At 42.5% G+C, this 14,992-nt stretch overlaps 1 protein-coding gene across 1 annotated transcript in view; it reads right to left on the bottom strand.

Moving 5' to 3' along the window:
* Positions 1-14,992, bottom strand: part of carmil3 (capping protein regulator and myosin 1 linker 3) — a gene marked incomplete at both ends in the record, with an annotated part of 164,880 nt that overhangs the window by 100,087 nt on the left and 49,801 nt on the right. The window contains 3 exons of the mRNA XM_080725630.1: positions 7,458-7,552; positions 9,058-9,146; positions 12,105-12,180. Of these exons, the coding sequence (XP_080581756.1) occupies positions 7,458-7,552; positions 9,058-9,146; positions 12,105-12,180 (260 nt within the window). The remainder of the gene's footprint in view (positions 1-7,457; positions 7,553-9,057; positions 9,147-12,104; positions 12,181-14,992) is intronic.

Raw genomic sequence — 14,992 nt, 5'->3', positions numbered from 1 at the left:
CACACACACACACCCACACACACACACACACACACACACACACACACACACAGTGACCCCTACAATAGTTGTAGCTGATGTGAGCAGGAATGACAGGTGTACAAGAGGCAGACAGGAACCTACTAATGAGTGATGATGGCATGCATGTCACCTCTGACACACACACACACACACACACACACACACACACACACACACACACACACACACACACACACACACACACACACACACACACACACACAGACAAAAAGGACATGTTTCAAAACATACATAGCCACACATAGCAACCCCCTCATACACACACTAGGGGTTTACATAACAATTTCGGTTCAGTACGCCTTGTGACAATAGACATCTTGAATCTTGAATCCATGGTGAACAAGCTTAATATCGTCGTTGTCGGATTTAAACTAGTGAAAACAGCCGATCTACAAGCACACAGCGCCTCGCACCGCGAGGCGTTGTGTGCTTGTTGTTTTCACTACTTTTGTGCGCCTGCCTTGTATGATGAAGCAGGGCTTTATTTACATACAAATTTGAAACTTGGAGATACAAGGTTTCCACCCGACAACGACGATATGTTGCTGTGGAACCTATTTTAGTCCCCCCCACCCCTATAAAAAACTAAAAACAAAAAAAAAACAATTATGGGCACTCATTCGGTACAAACGGTTCGGTCAATTTCGTCCTTATGAAATGTAGTTTATTTCTGTCAGTGTGCCTCCGCTTTTGGACGGTGTCCAAAGTTACATTCGGCTCATTAACCATTCTCAGAGACGAGCGCTGCTTATCAATGTCAGTTGTAGGACGGTTGACCAATCCCAAAAGAGAAAGGGCAGGACCTGTGTCCATAGCGTTAAATTATACATGAACGATACCATCAGCACCTCTCAAAACATCCAAAGCCAAAGTCAAGGCAATAATACTTTTATCCACGTCTATTTCATTCAATAAGTTCTAAATCAGGGGTCTTCAACAGGGGGTCCGGGACTCCTAGGGGGTCCTCAGAGTTACTACAGGGGGGCCTCCAAATTTTTGTGTGATAGAAACTTTTTTTTCCTCCTTTTTTATATTAACCACTTGAACCCTAGTGTCCATATTCTGAGAACTTCAGCCAAAAATAGAAGATCTACAAGCTCACAACGCCTCGCGCTGCGAGGCGTTGTGAGCTTGTAGATCGGCTATTTACGGCAATGTGCTTTGGTGTAGAGGGGAAGGTCGTGTTAAGTATTGACGGTTCAAGTGGTTAAATATCTGAAAACAAACAATAATTGACACAAATCCAAAATACACTGACGATTGTGCTGTCCAACGATTAAACTACCTGTATATGGAATCCATGAAAAGGTAGTGGGGGTCCCTGCTTCATCTCTCTCTCAACTAAGGGGTCCTTGGCCTGAAAACGTTGAAGACCCCTGCTCTAAATGAAACATATAGGCCTTCCTACAGTCTGTGTAGGCAGAAGAGCATGTTGTCACAGCAACGTCCTGCATCACATTCACACAGCTAAACACATTCACACCTGAGAACTATCGTATTAACATAAACATATCTGTTTTTATTCACATTTACAGAGGCGTTCACACAGAGGGAAGAGCCTGTCAACACTGATCATGTAGAAGAATCTTCAAATATTATTACATTTCCATAAAATGAAGTGCCATTTCAACCTAGCTTGGTAAACACAACGCCTACACACTGGTGTGAGATTCAAGCAAAAGACAGAGAACATCACACTTGCTTTGGCAAACTGAACGTACATGTCCCATGCCAGTAAAGCATCTCTTAAACTGAGAGTGAGAGAGTGAGAGAGCGAGAGAGACAGAGATTATGTCTGCAGGCTACAGTGAATGTAATGAATTAAGTTGGTTTGACTAGTAGTCATTGTGTCCTTTAATGTATATTTTCAAAGTGATTATCCTATAGAGCAGGGGTCTTCAACATTTTCAGGCCAAGGACCCCTTAGCTCTGAGAGAGATGAAGCAGGGACCCCCACTACATATCGTATAAAATTGCAGATTAAAAATGTACATGGTTTATTTCTTATACAGTTTAGACTTGACAGCATATCATCTGTGTAGGTTGGATTAATGTGTATTTTCATAGATTTATTTAACCACTTGAACTGTCAATACCAACCAGTCTGCTCTTCTTTTCCCTCTACACCAAACCTCTGTGTACCACTAAGAATAGGGATGCTATAGGGTTCAAGTGATCAAACATGATCACACAAAGATTTCGTGGCCCCCCTGTAGTAACTCTGAGGACCCCCCAGGGGTCCCAGACCCCCTGTTGAAGACCTCTGCTATAGAGCATAGCAGTGGCGGGCATTTTGTTTACCGGCTCTGGTTCAACAGATAGAAAGCCGATAAGAGATCTCTGAAAATATTTACAGTATATTCATCATTTTAAGCCTGGAACCAAGCCATCCAGGCTTCTGGTGAATCATGACCATAAGACATTTAATTCTGTGTCAGAAAAATATTTGTAAACCGCAAAAAGAGTTGTAACCCAAGTCCCACGCATCCACTCAGAAAATGTGTGGCCTTGCACACACACACACACACACACTTACTGCACTTTGCAAACTCATGCTCTTGCCATCTCACTATGTGACTTCATACACATCTCATCCAAAGGACCGCTATTGAAACAAGCTGTCAGCTTTTTTGCATTCGTCCTTTTGATTATGGTGGGCCATATCATATGCTATTGTCGCATACACTGTGTATGTTTTTCACGATCAATAAGGATGTCAATCAATCAGATAAGATAGAATATGAACAACATTGTTTTGTTTTATTTTGAATCTATCTGTGCATACTCTCTCTAGGTCTATTGGACTGTTTCCGGCTTCAGTACCAATAAATAAAAATAAATAAATAAAGCATTCTATTTTTGTCAGATATACACTATGTGTAGAGTTAAAGTGTATAGCTAGTACAGTACTGTAGATGGGTAACAATAATAGAAGCCAATGTTTTCGCATTGATACAAAATAAAATAAAACAGAAATCTGTTTGAAATGACCAAACCTGCCTACCGATGATGGCACTGGTAGGTGGGTTTCTGAACTGTCCACAGCCCTCCTCTGAGACACAGAGTAAATAGACATAAATGGTACCTTATTATAACTCTTAACTCTTTTACTGCCCTATCCGACGAATATGGGTTTCTAAGTGCCCCAAAAAAGTCTAGACCGGAAGTGTTTCCGGTCTAGACCAGAAATAAGGCGGGACGTTACGTAACAGATTTTCGCATTCATGATCCTGTTTCCATTTGTTTACTGTGTAAACATGACGGCAGCCATCGCATGAACGCCTGAATGGAATTTCAATCCGTTTCTTTTGTTTGAAAGCTGCGAACTGCGTCCACACGCTGGTACATGATCCGTGCATGATCGTGCACGATGGACACGCACACGCCCACTTAAAGAAAAAAGAAAAGCGTGGCGTTATTGTCAATTACGGACGTTTTTTTTAATGGCAGTAAATGAGTTAATGAGGACCAATTATATGAAGATGAAAAATGAAGTTGAAAATGAACTCATTGAACCATGAGGGAGAGAGAGAGCAGCATCGGACTAAACTGTACTGAAACATATGTATGTACTGTATGTACTGTATGTACAGATAATCCAAAACACTGCTCATACAGAGATGGTGGATTATGAAAAGAAACCATAGCAATTGTGACAGGAAGACAAAGTGAGAAAGAGTGAAAATTAATCGCTGAGTGCCTGAGTGTGTGTGTGTGTGTGCGCGCGTGCGTGCGTGCGTGCGTGTGTGTGTGTGTGTGTGTGTGTGAGAAAGGGAGAGAGAGAGAAGGGACAGAGAGCAAGGGCTGGAGAGTGAGAGCGTGCCACTCCATGCCAGAGAAAAAGAAAGATTGATTTCGAATCCTGTATGAGACAGCAAAAAGAAAACAGATACACAGAAGAGAGAGCGAGAGAGAGAGAGAGAGAGAGAGAGAGAGAGAGAGAGAGAGAGAGGGCGAGAGAGAGAGAGAGAGAGAGAGATTGATGGGGATTAGAATGAAACAGAGGAAGAAAGGGGGACAAAGGGAGATAAGATAGAGGAGAAAACGGGGGACGAGGGCGGAGCCGTGCCAAAGGGCTGGCGAGAGGAAGTGATTTGGAATTCTTGCGGGAGCCACTGAGCAGCAGAGAGAGAGAGAGAGAGAGAGAGAGAGAGAGAGAGAGAAAGAGAGACAGAGAGAGAGAGAGAGAGAGTGGTTGGCAGGAGAGCAGTGGTGTAAAGTAACTAAGTACTTTTTACTTAAGTAATGTACTTAAGTACAGTTTTGAGGTATTTGTACTATACTTGAGTATTTCCAATTTCCAATACTTTTACTTCTACTCCACTATATCTCAGATCCAAATATTGTACTTTTACTCCACTACATTTATTTGAAAACTTTAGTTACTCGTTAATTTGCAGATATAAATTATAATATTATAAAACATACATTAATCCAGCCTTTAGCCTTATTTTATACCTTGGCTATTTTAAAATAGTCGATCTACAAGCTCACAACGCGTTGCATCGCGACGCGTTGTGAGCTTGTAGATCTGCTAATTTCAAACATTTTGTACTTACTTACTTTTAGTACTTTAAGTATATTTTGATGCCCATACATTTGTACTTTTACTCAAGTACATTTTGAATTCCAGACTTTTGCTTGAAATGGAGTATTTCTATATTGCAGTATTGATACTTATAGTACTTTTTCCACCACTGCAGGAGAGACAACAATCCGACATATCCTGTGCAGGGGCGTCACAAGGGGTAGGAAAGTGGGACTGAGTTACTAGGGCCCAAGGTGGAGGGGCCCTAGTAACTGTAGCTATTGAAAAATAGCAGATCTACAAGCTCACTTTTGAAAAGTTGTGAAAATGTGTGAAAATCTTTGAATATATGTATTTTTTAAGCGAACATTTCTAACTCAAATTTTGCTTCTGGGGGTCCCTGGAACTAAATATTTTGAGATCGGGGTCCGAGGCCAAATACATATCATCTTGGGGGTCCTTGACATAGGTTTCTTGCACACATTTTCACGATTTTTCAAAAATAGCAGATCTACAAGCTCGCAGCGCGGCACTCGGTGCCGCGCTGTGAGCTTGTATATCTGCTATTTTTCAATAGTTAACATTCATGGGGGGCCCGCAGTGAATCCTTGTACCCAGGGCCCAGAATTTGGTGTGACGCCCCTGATCCTGTGAGGGGGACAGCAGGCGATAGGGACTGAGAAATTAACTCTCCCCATGCTTTGAACGTTAACGTTCGCCCCATTTTTTACAGAACCTCGATGCCAATACGGCGCTCGTTCGCTCGTTCGTCTGATGACTGTAAGCTGATGAGGGGTCGCGCGGCCGTGTATTGTAAACACATTTTCCGCGGTGATGGTGTAAAAAATCCATTATGCGTTACATCAACGGAGAACAATTCACTTCCTTGTTGATTTCCTCTGGCTGTAAGGCTCTGTGGCCAGTGACTGGTCTTCTTCTTCTTCAACACATAACAGGCAAATTCACATTCATTCTCGCATGACACCGCCCTCTGCTGCCTGGCAGACCAAAGTGCACTATTGCACAATAAAAAAAATAAAAAAAATAAAAAAATAAATGTCTGTCTATCTACTATAACGTCGCAAAGGTAAGCCGCTTTTTGATGGCACCAAACCCAATAAATAAATAAATAATCTGGCAGTAGGAGAGTTAAGAGAAAGCTAAATGAAAGTGGACAGTGACACTGTTTATTGTCACACGACAATGGCAGCACACCAAAGGTCTAGAAGCTCTCAACGCGGCCATAGCACTTGCTTGCCCTCAATGACCACATGTAATTCACCCTTTGTTAGCCTTCCGGTTGGTCTGACCAACCAGCAGGCCTGACCAACTGCCTTGTCCCACCCCGGTTCCGCCTTTTAGGGGCTTTTAAGCCGTGACATCATTTTGTAGGCAGAGGAGAATCTGCCCCCAGAGCATTTTCTGTCCCTCGCTATTTTCAACAGATCCGAGACCAAAATAACGACTAAAGTATAATTCTAACACTTTCCTTTCAACAACAAAGAGAAGAAAAATGTGTAAATAGTAAAAATAGTAAAAAGATTCACGGAAACTGGGGGCAGAAATTCTCCTCTGCCTACAAAATGATGTCATACTTAACAGCCCCAATAATTGTTGGAGAAATAAAAACATTTAAAAACATGCTGAGTCACTATACTGCCACTGAGCAGCTCCATTTTACTGAAACCAAGTTTGAAATAAAAATGTAACACACAGAATAACAAATACAAAGCAACTGAATTAAAATGGTAGTGGATGGAGTTTCCTACCGAATGTCCCACCAAGACACAGCAACTAATGGGTGTGAAGAGGGACGGGACAATGGGCGGGACTTGACAAAGGGTGAACTTAGATCGCACTTTTTATATGTATTTATTTTATTTTATAGTGTATAGTATAGTTTTATAGAGATTTTACTGAATAGGTGCTTGGTCGACCTACGTTTTTCTTAGATTAGACTATTTCGATGCATTTGATGTATTGATGTTGATATATTACCTTGCTTATATTAAGCCGCTCTGGATTAAGAGCGTCGGCTAAATGCCTAAATTGTAGCACTAGTAGATCAGCTAATGTACTGTAGCTAGTACAGTACTTGTAAATGGGTATATCGGATATAGTAGATTTCAGTGTGTGCCACCGTCGTACAACGAAGTAGGAGTCCGGCTGGGAAAGTGTGTTGAAGTCACGCTGCGCGCACCTGCAGAGGCGTCAATTGGGTATGGCAAGGTATGGCCCAATGTTGATTTCGTCGACTAAAACTATGACGAAAAATGTGTGTCGACTGCATTTTTTTCACTGACGAAAACTAAATAAAAACTAAATAAAAACTAAGCTGTGATGACTAAAACTAAGACTAAATATATTGACAATTTCGTCAACAAAATAAAAACTAGACTAAAATGTTAGGGAGGGACTAGTGGAGAAGAAAGTCATTTTATGTTTGGTTGCTCTCAGGTGTTGCGCTGCGACGCGTTGTGAGCTTGTAGATCTGCTATTTTCAGCATGTAACCAAGTGTAAAATCAGTCATTACGATGCCATCAAGGCCTACCAAAATACATTTTAGTCGACTAAATCAACTGTAGATTTAGTCAACTAAAATCTCTTGATATTTAGTCGACTAAAATTAGACTAACACTAAAACTTTTCAGGAGACTAAATTGTGACTAAAACTAAATGAGATTTTATTCAAAAGACTATGACTAAAACTAAATCAAAATTTGCTGTCAAAAACAACACTGGTATGGCCGCTGCCATACCTTGGCTGCAGGGGGAAAAAATTGGGTATGGCAAGGTATGGCCGCTGCCATACCTTGGCTGCAGGGGAAAAAAATTAAATGTACTTCTTGAATTTTGCTTTTGCTGAACTGACGCCACGCTGCGCACCTTGGTTGTCCAGTGTGTTGTGTGCCAGGTTGAGGGAGTGAATCACAGAGGCCGGGTTCTCGGACAGCGCCGACGCCATCTTCTGAGGGAAGTCTCTGGAGACCCAAGAACCAAGATAGAGCGATAAGAAGGAAAGAAAGAAAAACACCTTCTAAGTTTAAATTAAAAACAATAACAGCAACAACACAACAAGACTAAACTAAAACAAGTTTTCCCCTCAATCGCTATGCACCTACAGTAGCTAAAAGCAGGGCCATAGTGCCGCTATGCCCCGAGGAGGCTCTGTCTTTATGTTAAATCGCTACGCCCCCCCGAGGTGGGTGTTTCATATCAATTCATTACCGAATAAGTATGCCATGGTGATGCATAATAATAGCTGGCAATGTAATAAAAGGTGAAAAGTTATGCGAGGTCAGGCGAAGCTCAAACTTTTATCATTAATGTGGGTTATTGGGAAAAGAGGGAAAAAAAGTTGTTATATAGACAGTGTACTGTATATAGCTTTGGTGATTAGTGAGGTTAAAAGAGAGGTGAAGTAGCATGTATGAGAGGAAGAGGAGAGGAGAGGTATAGGAGGAGTTCAAAAGGAGGAGAGGAGAGGAAGACTTTTCTGGTCCCCGGTGCAGAGGAAATTGCTTTTACAGCTTCACCCAGCTGCTGGCTGCGCAGAGGGTTCAGATGAGCACCTGAGGGGAGCCAATAGGGGTTATCTTGCTGAGGGGCAAGCCACAGGTCAAACCGGTGACCTTCCGATACCCAGGCGGCCTGTCTGTCCCATTCAGCTACGGCCACCCGGAGGGGAGAGGAAAAGGAACATAAAAAATGTCAGGTTAAAAGATAGCACAGGCAATGACGAAGCAACAGGAAATTAGACGGGAAGTGTGGTGGGCCAGGTGGGCTCAATGACAGTCCCATATCTGTCCGTCGACTAATAATAGTTCGACGGCCGTGTCTCCTGTCAACGTCTCCTTCTGGTGAGACATCCAGCTCTACTTTCCTGCTCATTCCTTGCCAAGTCCCCCGGCAGAACGGCGTCAGCGGAAAAGGCCTCAAATCTACACGTCGAGCGATGGCAGAGAGAGGGGTTAGTCTAGCACAGGGGTCTTCAACAGGGGGTCCGGGACCCCTAGGGGGTCCTTAGAGTTACTACAGGGGTTCCTCCAAATCTTTGAGTGATAGAAACTTTTTTTTCTCCTTTTTTATATTAACCACTTGAACCCTAGTGTCCATATTTTGAGAACTTTTGGCGAAAATAGCCGATCTACAAGCTCACAACACCTCGGGCTGCGAGGCGTTGTGAGATTGTAGATCGGCTATTTTTGGCAAAGAGCTTTGGTGTAGAGGGGAAAAAGAGCAGACTACGTACAGAGTGAAAGGTCAAGTTTATTAAACATTGACGGTTCAAGTGGTTAAATATCTGAGAACACAAATTGACATGAATCCAAAATACAATGACGATTGTGCTGTCAAACAATGAAATTATATGGAATTTATGAACAGGTTGTGGGGGTCCCTGCTTCATCTCTCTGTCAACTAAGGGGTCCTTGGCCTGAAAACATTGAAGACCCCTGGTCTAGCAGGAGACGAGGGGAACACCTACGATTTGAGGCCGGCGTTCTCCAGCGTGAGCTCTTCCAGGCTGTTGGACTTGCTGACCGTGTGAAGGACTTGCTCCACCACCTCCGAGCCCTACAGATGGAGAATGTTTTTCATTGAATGCTGAATGGTCGAGGTTTAAGACCATAAGCCAGAAATAGCCTATTGTGAGCTTGTGCAGCTGCTATTTTTGGTGCAGGACACGTATATATGGCCACATGCATGCTACAGTATATACACACACACACTATTATTCATTGTTAAGGTGCAAAAAAAAGTGAATTTCTTGAGAGGATGCTTCCAAACCTCTCACATATGAACTTAACTTCTCACAATTACAAACCTGAAAGTAGCTCCTGGTACTTTACTTGTCTCGCATAGCCAGACAACTACTCCACAATCTCCGAATGCTATATAGAGTCTGGAACTACAGCTCCTGAACGGCAAGTAATGGAAGCTGGCATTTCCGTCAAGAAAATATATTTTAAAATGTCATTCCTGATAAGCAGCAAGCTAAATATGCTTAGATGATTTTTATTTATATAATGATAAATGTGTGCGATGAGAGACGGAAACAGAAGTGAGGAGGAGGCTTCACTTCCGCTTTAACCGGTTACTCATTGTTCTTCTTACGTTAGTTACCCCAGACTGTATGACGGGAGCATTTGCAAATCGTGGAGTCAACAGTCTGGCCACGCGAGACTATGTACTTTACCAACTCTCAGTATCACATACATCTAGGCCATAGTCTAGAGAGACAACTTTTTTTTTCATACAGACTAAGTACTCTGACAGCACTTAGTATATTACACATACATAATACAAGATTATTGTTTTTTTTTTGCAGTGCAGTCAGTCAAATTACTGCACAAACAACTGCCAACACAAATAAATAATTAGACCGGCAGGCAGAACAACAAGAGAACCCAGAGGGGAGAGAGAGTGGTACTGAGCGATAAGTGTGCCAAGTCAAGCTCATATACAGCAGGCTTGTGTCAAGGCTATGACAGATAGAAAGTGTCAATGATGCTTGCGCCAATGATACGCTTCACGTGAGGCCACTTGTTCATATCTAATGTAGGAGAATTTGAAGCATTTCTCAATCTTTATGTACGGCTACTGTAATTTGCCGTCATGTAGAACAAGATACATTTGTACCATATCGTCGTTGTCGGGTGAAAACCTTGTATGTTCGAAACCGTTCATTTGCATTTATCATATTAAAAATGATTTAGACTAGTGAAAACAGCCGATCAAGCACACAACGCCTCGCACCGCGAGGCATTGTGTGCTTGTAGATCTGCTGTTTTCACTACTTTTGTGCGACGGCCTTGTATGATGAAGCAGGGCTTTACTTTGCGAAAGAACGTACACATTTGAAACTTGGAGATACGAGGTTTCCACCCAACAACGACGCTATGTTGTTAATGAGTTTCTCCTCATCCATATTTTTGACGTTTAAAGTGCAGCTCGTATACATTCAATTGAGGATGGGATTACAGTTGTTTCACAGACAAACGATGCATTTAATAGAAGAAAAAAAAAACACGAACGAACAATCAAACAAGTGAAAATAGTCTGGATGGCCTGGATGCCATCTACACGTGTTTTGGTGAATCATGTGCCCGGCACAAAGACTCAAAAATAGAACGGAGATCTGAAAGACATGTGAACAGGTTTGGACATGCCCGCTTGACGCCTACAGTTTGACTACAGCCGTTAGAAAACAATGTGTATCTTGACACAAGAATCTGAGGCTATCTATCTGCCAGAACCTTGAACTACATAAAAGCCAATAAGCCAAAGTTGGGCTTTATTCTTATGTAAGAATATGGCTGGCTAGTAAGAAACACAGCTACAGCTAATTACCGTTGTTCCCTATTGAGTTTGGCACATTTCCTGGGGCAAGCTGCCCAGATCACACATGTCACACGTGTCTTCTTATTTTTTCACTCTCAAAAAACGCCTGCAATGTAGTGCATTTGAAACTACATTGCAGTACACATCCTGGGGTGATCACTGCTTGCCTCCTGTGAATAGTTTTATTTTTATTTATTTTGTTGCTGAGTGAGCTCAGCAGACAAAGTGATGTGAGTGAGATGAAAATAAAAACTCAACAGGAAACATCGATAAATGAGTAATGGCTGTATAAAGTATTTAGGTGTGCCCAGAGACACGGGTATGCCAATGTGCAAACATAGACAATAGTCAACAGTATTGTCCATGCACATTGACATAGGCTTACCTAATTCTAATACACCCATTATCAATTTGATTGCTGTAGCTGCAGCTGCATTACTTGCATCACGTTGTACAATAAGATCAGTCTTATGCAGCCTGTCATGTTTTACCGTGCTGTAGTTTTAAATCTGAACTGAAAAACAAACCCCCTTTAAGCCCCAAAGTATATTTATACTTTGGCAATAGGAAAATAGGAAAGCTCACAACACTTCTCATTACAACTAGTAGGGGTGTAACGATATAGTAACTGAATCGAAAAATCGATTTTAATTTGCAATGATCTACCATATCGATATGTAAAAGCATATATAATATTGTTTTTACTGAAAACAGTTTTACAATGCAGATAATCGGTATTGAATCATTTAATTGCTTTTCTATTCCATATAGCTACTCTTGCTCTATCGATAAATGTGTGTAATCTCAGTGTTCATGTCAAGGTGCGGTTTTGTCCATGTGTTGTATTTGCTAGACAATCACGGTGTTTACTTAGTTATATCCGTAATGATTGATTTTTTCCCTTAAAAACATGCACTATTCACACAGATATTTTTTTTTGCTAAATAGTTACTTTATCAATTTTAAATCATTGAATCGAATCGTATCGTATTGCCATGAATGAACCACTATATGTATCGTATCATAAACCACGTATCGTTACACCCCTAATTACAACACATTTTCAAAACATTTTGATTGTGAAAAATTGTGTGTGTGTGTGTGTGTGTGTGTGTGTGGGGGGGGGGGGGGGGGGGGGGGGGGGGGCCTGGGGGGGGGTGATTTTTGGGCAAAAAAAGTTGAAATAGTTACTATGCGCATGTCTTTGCAGTAGAGCTTGGTGAACCAAGTGTTGTATGCCATGGATGCCACGATCACTGCCAAGTCCCTGGAATTAGAACACGCACGCACGCACGCACGCACGCACGCACGCACGCACGCACGCACACACACACGCACATACACACACACACACACACACACACACACACACACACACATGCACACGGACGACAGACAAAATTAAAAACCGCTAAATTGGCCACCTCCATCTGCTCCAAGGCACTGGATGTCACTGATCCATAAATCCACATTATGGTCACCGCCAGCCCACCACCACCCCGCCGCACCCCCACCCCCACCCTGCGAGAGCCCTTCATCATTGTGACAGTGAGAACGCTATGGAGAGAGAGAGAGAGAGAGAGAGAGAGAGAGAGAGAGAGAGAGAGAGAGAGAGAGAGAGAGGGAGCTCTTTTCGAAATAAATAAACAAACATGACTGATTCTGTTGCTGGCTCCCTGCAGGGGGGGCGGGGGCAAGAAGAGGAGGAGAAGAAGTGAATGAAAAATGGAAGGAAGGAAGGGAGGGAGAAGGAGAGTGTGGGATACAGGCAGATAGCGAGAGACTGGGGTGTCGCACCAGGCCCTGGGGTACAAGGATTCACTGCGTTGTTTTGTGCTTTAATATCTTGTTTTAACTCATCTAGTGCCAAAACCGAAAATGTTCGGTTTTTTAAAACGTATTAAGAAATGCCAAAACCGAAAATGTTCGTTTTTTTTTTTTTTTTTTTTTTTAAATCACATTTTGATCTTTAATCTGACAAAGATCCGTTGTTTTGCGATGTTGTCCATGTGCCTAGGACATCCAGTGAGCAAGTGATCACTTAGAATCCTCTATAAAATCAAGGATAACTGCCCATTTCTCTGCCTTTTATTGTATATTATACAAATGTATGGTTGATTTCTGTGGTGCACGCAGCACAGCACGGCTTTCGGCTCTGACAGCCAGAGGTGTCAATTGGGTATGAGAGGTGTCAATTGGGTATGGCAAGTTATGGCAGCTGCCATCCCTTGGCTACAGGGGAAATAATAAAATGTACTTTTCATTGTGTCTGTTGCTAAGGTATGGCAACATGACTGTTGTCTTGCATGCGCGTGAGGGCACGCGACCGTGCATGCAAGACACCAGTCATGTTGCCATACCTTAGCTTTTGCTGAACTGACGCCACTGCTGGCAGCAGCCCCCACCCCTGGGCACTGCGTGTGAACTCAGATTGCTTGTTGAAGAACCAAGGCGTCGTGGTCGCGTTCGCCGGTCACTGAGGTTAGGGTTGGGCCAACTTGGGGGTTAGGGTTAGTTTTATGTGTCGGAATACCTGCCCGTAGTTGGCTGCGGACCCCCGGAATTTTGCTCGTCTGTGGATTTCACGATCAGCTCGGATATCATCTACGCTACGGCCGTTGAAGCTGGTTCCTCCCGCATGCATATGGATACAGTCAGGTACACTACTAACACAAGTGGGTTTCTAACTGACTGAATGTAGAAGGAGGAGGATGGATCGCACAGTGGCAAGAGTTGATGTTTTCTTTATTGTTGCATTTGCATGGATGAGAAACAAACGTTTCGACTGTAAGCCTTCTTCAGTGTGTGCTTCTTCACTGTGTGCGATCCATTCTCCTCCTACATGTTGATCTAAAGGGAGCGCGGTGGTAACCAAAAAGTTTACTAACTGACTGAATAGCATAATAATCATTGTAGCACAGCACTGCACGCTGTTATCGCTAACGCTATGGACCAGAGCTATTGAGACTATTGATCCTGTTGAATTCAATCGCACATTTTTTTATACAAACTTGTATAAAAACCGCATGGTTGACGAGGGTCAAGTATCGCGTCAACCTAGCTATTCTTTTTCTTCTAACTGTATTAGACAATGACTATAGACTATGAAGGTGATGACATTCATTCAAAGACAAAATAGATTGTTTGTCATGAGCCTGAGGAGGAGGACATAGGGGGGACTATGTCCTGAGACGTAATATGTTCATCTGACTGCCAGGTGGCAGCATCGTTGTTTTTTTGCTTTTGTTGTTTTTTGTTTGGTTCAGATTTACACTTCTCAAGGCATGAACATGCAGGCTGTATATGCCGATCATTATATATATTTTTTTGAATAGGGGGCAGGTATTTATAAGAATTTATTCTTCTGCTTGCTCCTTTTCGTTCATGTGTGTGTACTGTAAAATATTGAAATTCTGAGTATAAATATAATATAACTGTAATGTACACTACATGTGCGAAACAAAAATAAATGAAATGAAATGAAATGATCAAACCCCTAGCCTACGTGGTTCACCCGTCCCCTCCCGCCCCTCCCCCCCTGGCTGGCAGGGGGGTTTGATTGATTGATTGATTGAAGACTTTATTAGAAGTTTGCATAGGAAAAGGTACAGTTTCATGACGGTACAGTTCACTGGTGATCCATGAAAAGCCTAAGCTTATTTCCACTGGAAACCATTGAAGTATCTCATATAACATTGAATGACAGACAAATAGAACACAGGGGAACGTGAAATGATCCGTTCACTGAAATGAACGAGATTGCCTATCACTAACACAACGTGAGCTTGTAGATCTGCTATTTTGGCTTTGTCAGAACTAAGTAGCAGGGGCGGCATAGCTCAGGGGTGGAGAAACCGTTATTAGAACAAGAAGGGTTCCCGAAGGGTTCCCAGTTCGAATCCGGGTTCCCCCTGAGTTAATGTCGAAGAGTCCTTGGGCAAGACTCTGAACCCCTAGTTGCTCCTGGTTTTGATTGATTGATTGAAGACTTTATTTGAAGTTTGCCTTGAGTAGGTTGGGCCTTCACTGCCTTGCATGGTTTCCTCTGCCACCGGTGTATGAATGTGTGCGTGAATGGG

This window comes from Nannobrachium achirus (genome assembly GCF_963921795.1).
Source record: "Nannobrachium achirus genome assembly, chromosome: 5".
In the NCBI taxonomy this organism is placed as follows: Eukaryota; Metazoa; Chordata; class Actinopteri; order Myctophiformes; family Myctophidae; genus Nannobrachium; species Nannobrachium achirus.
This window is presented reverse-complemented; position numbering and strand designations above follow the sequence as displayed.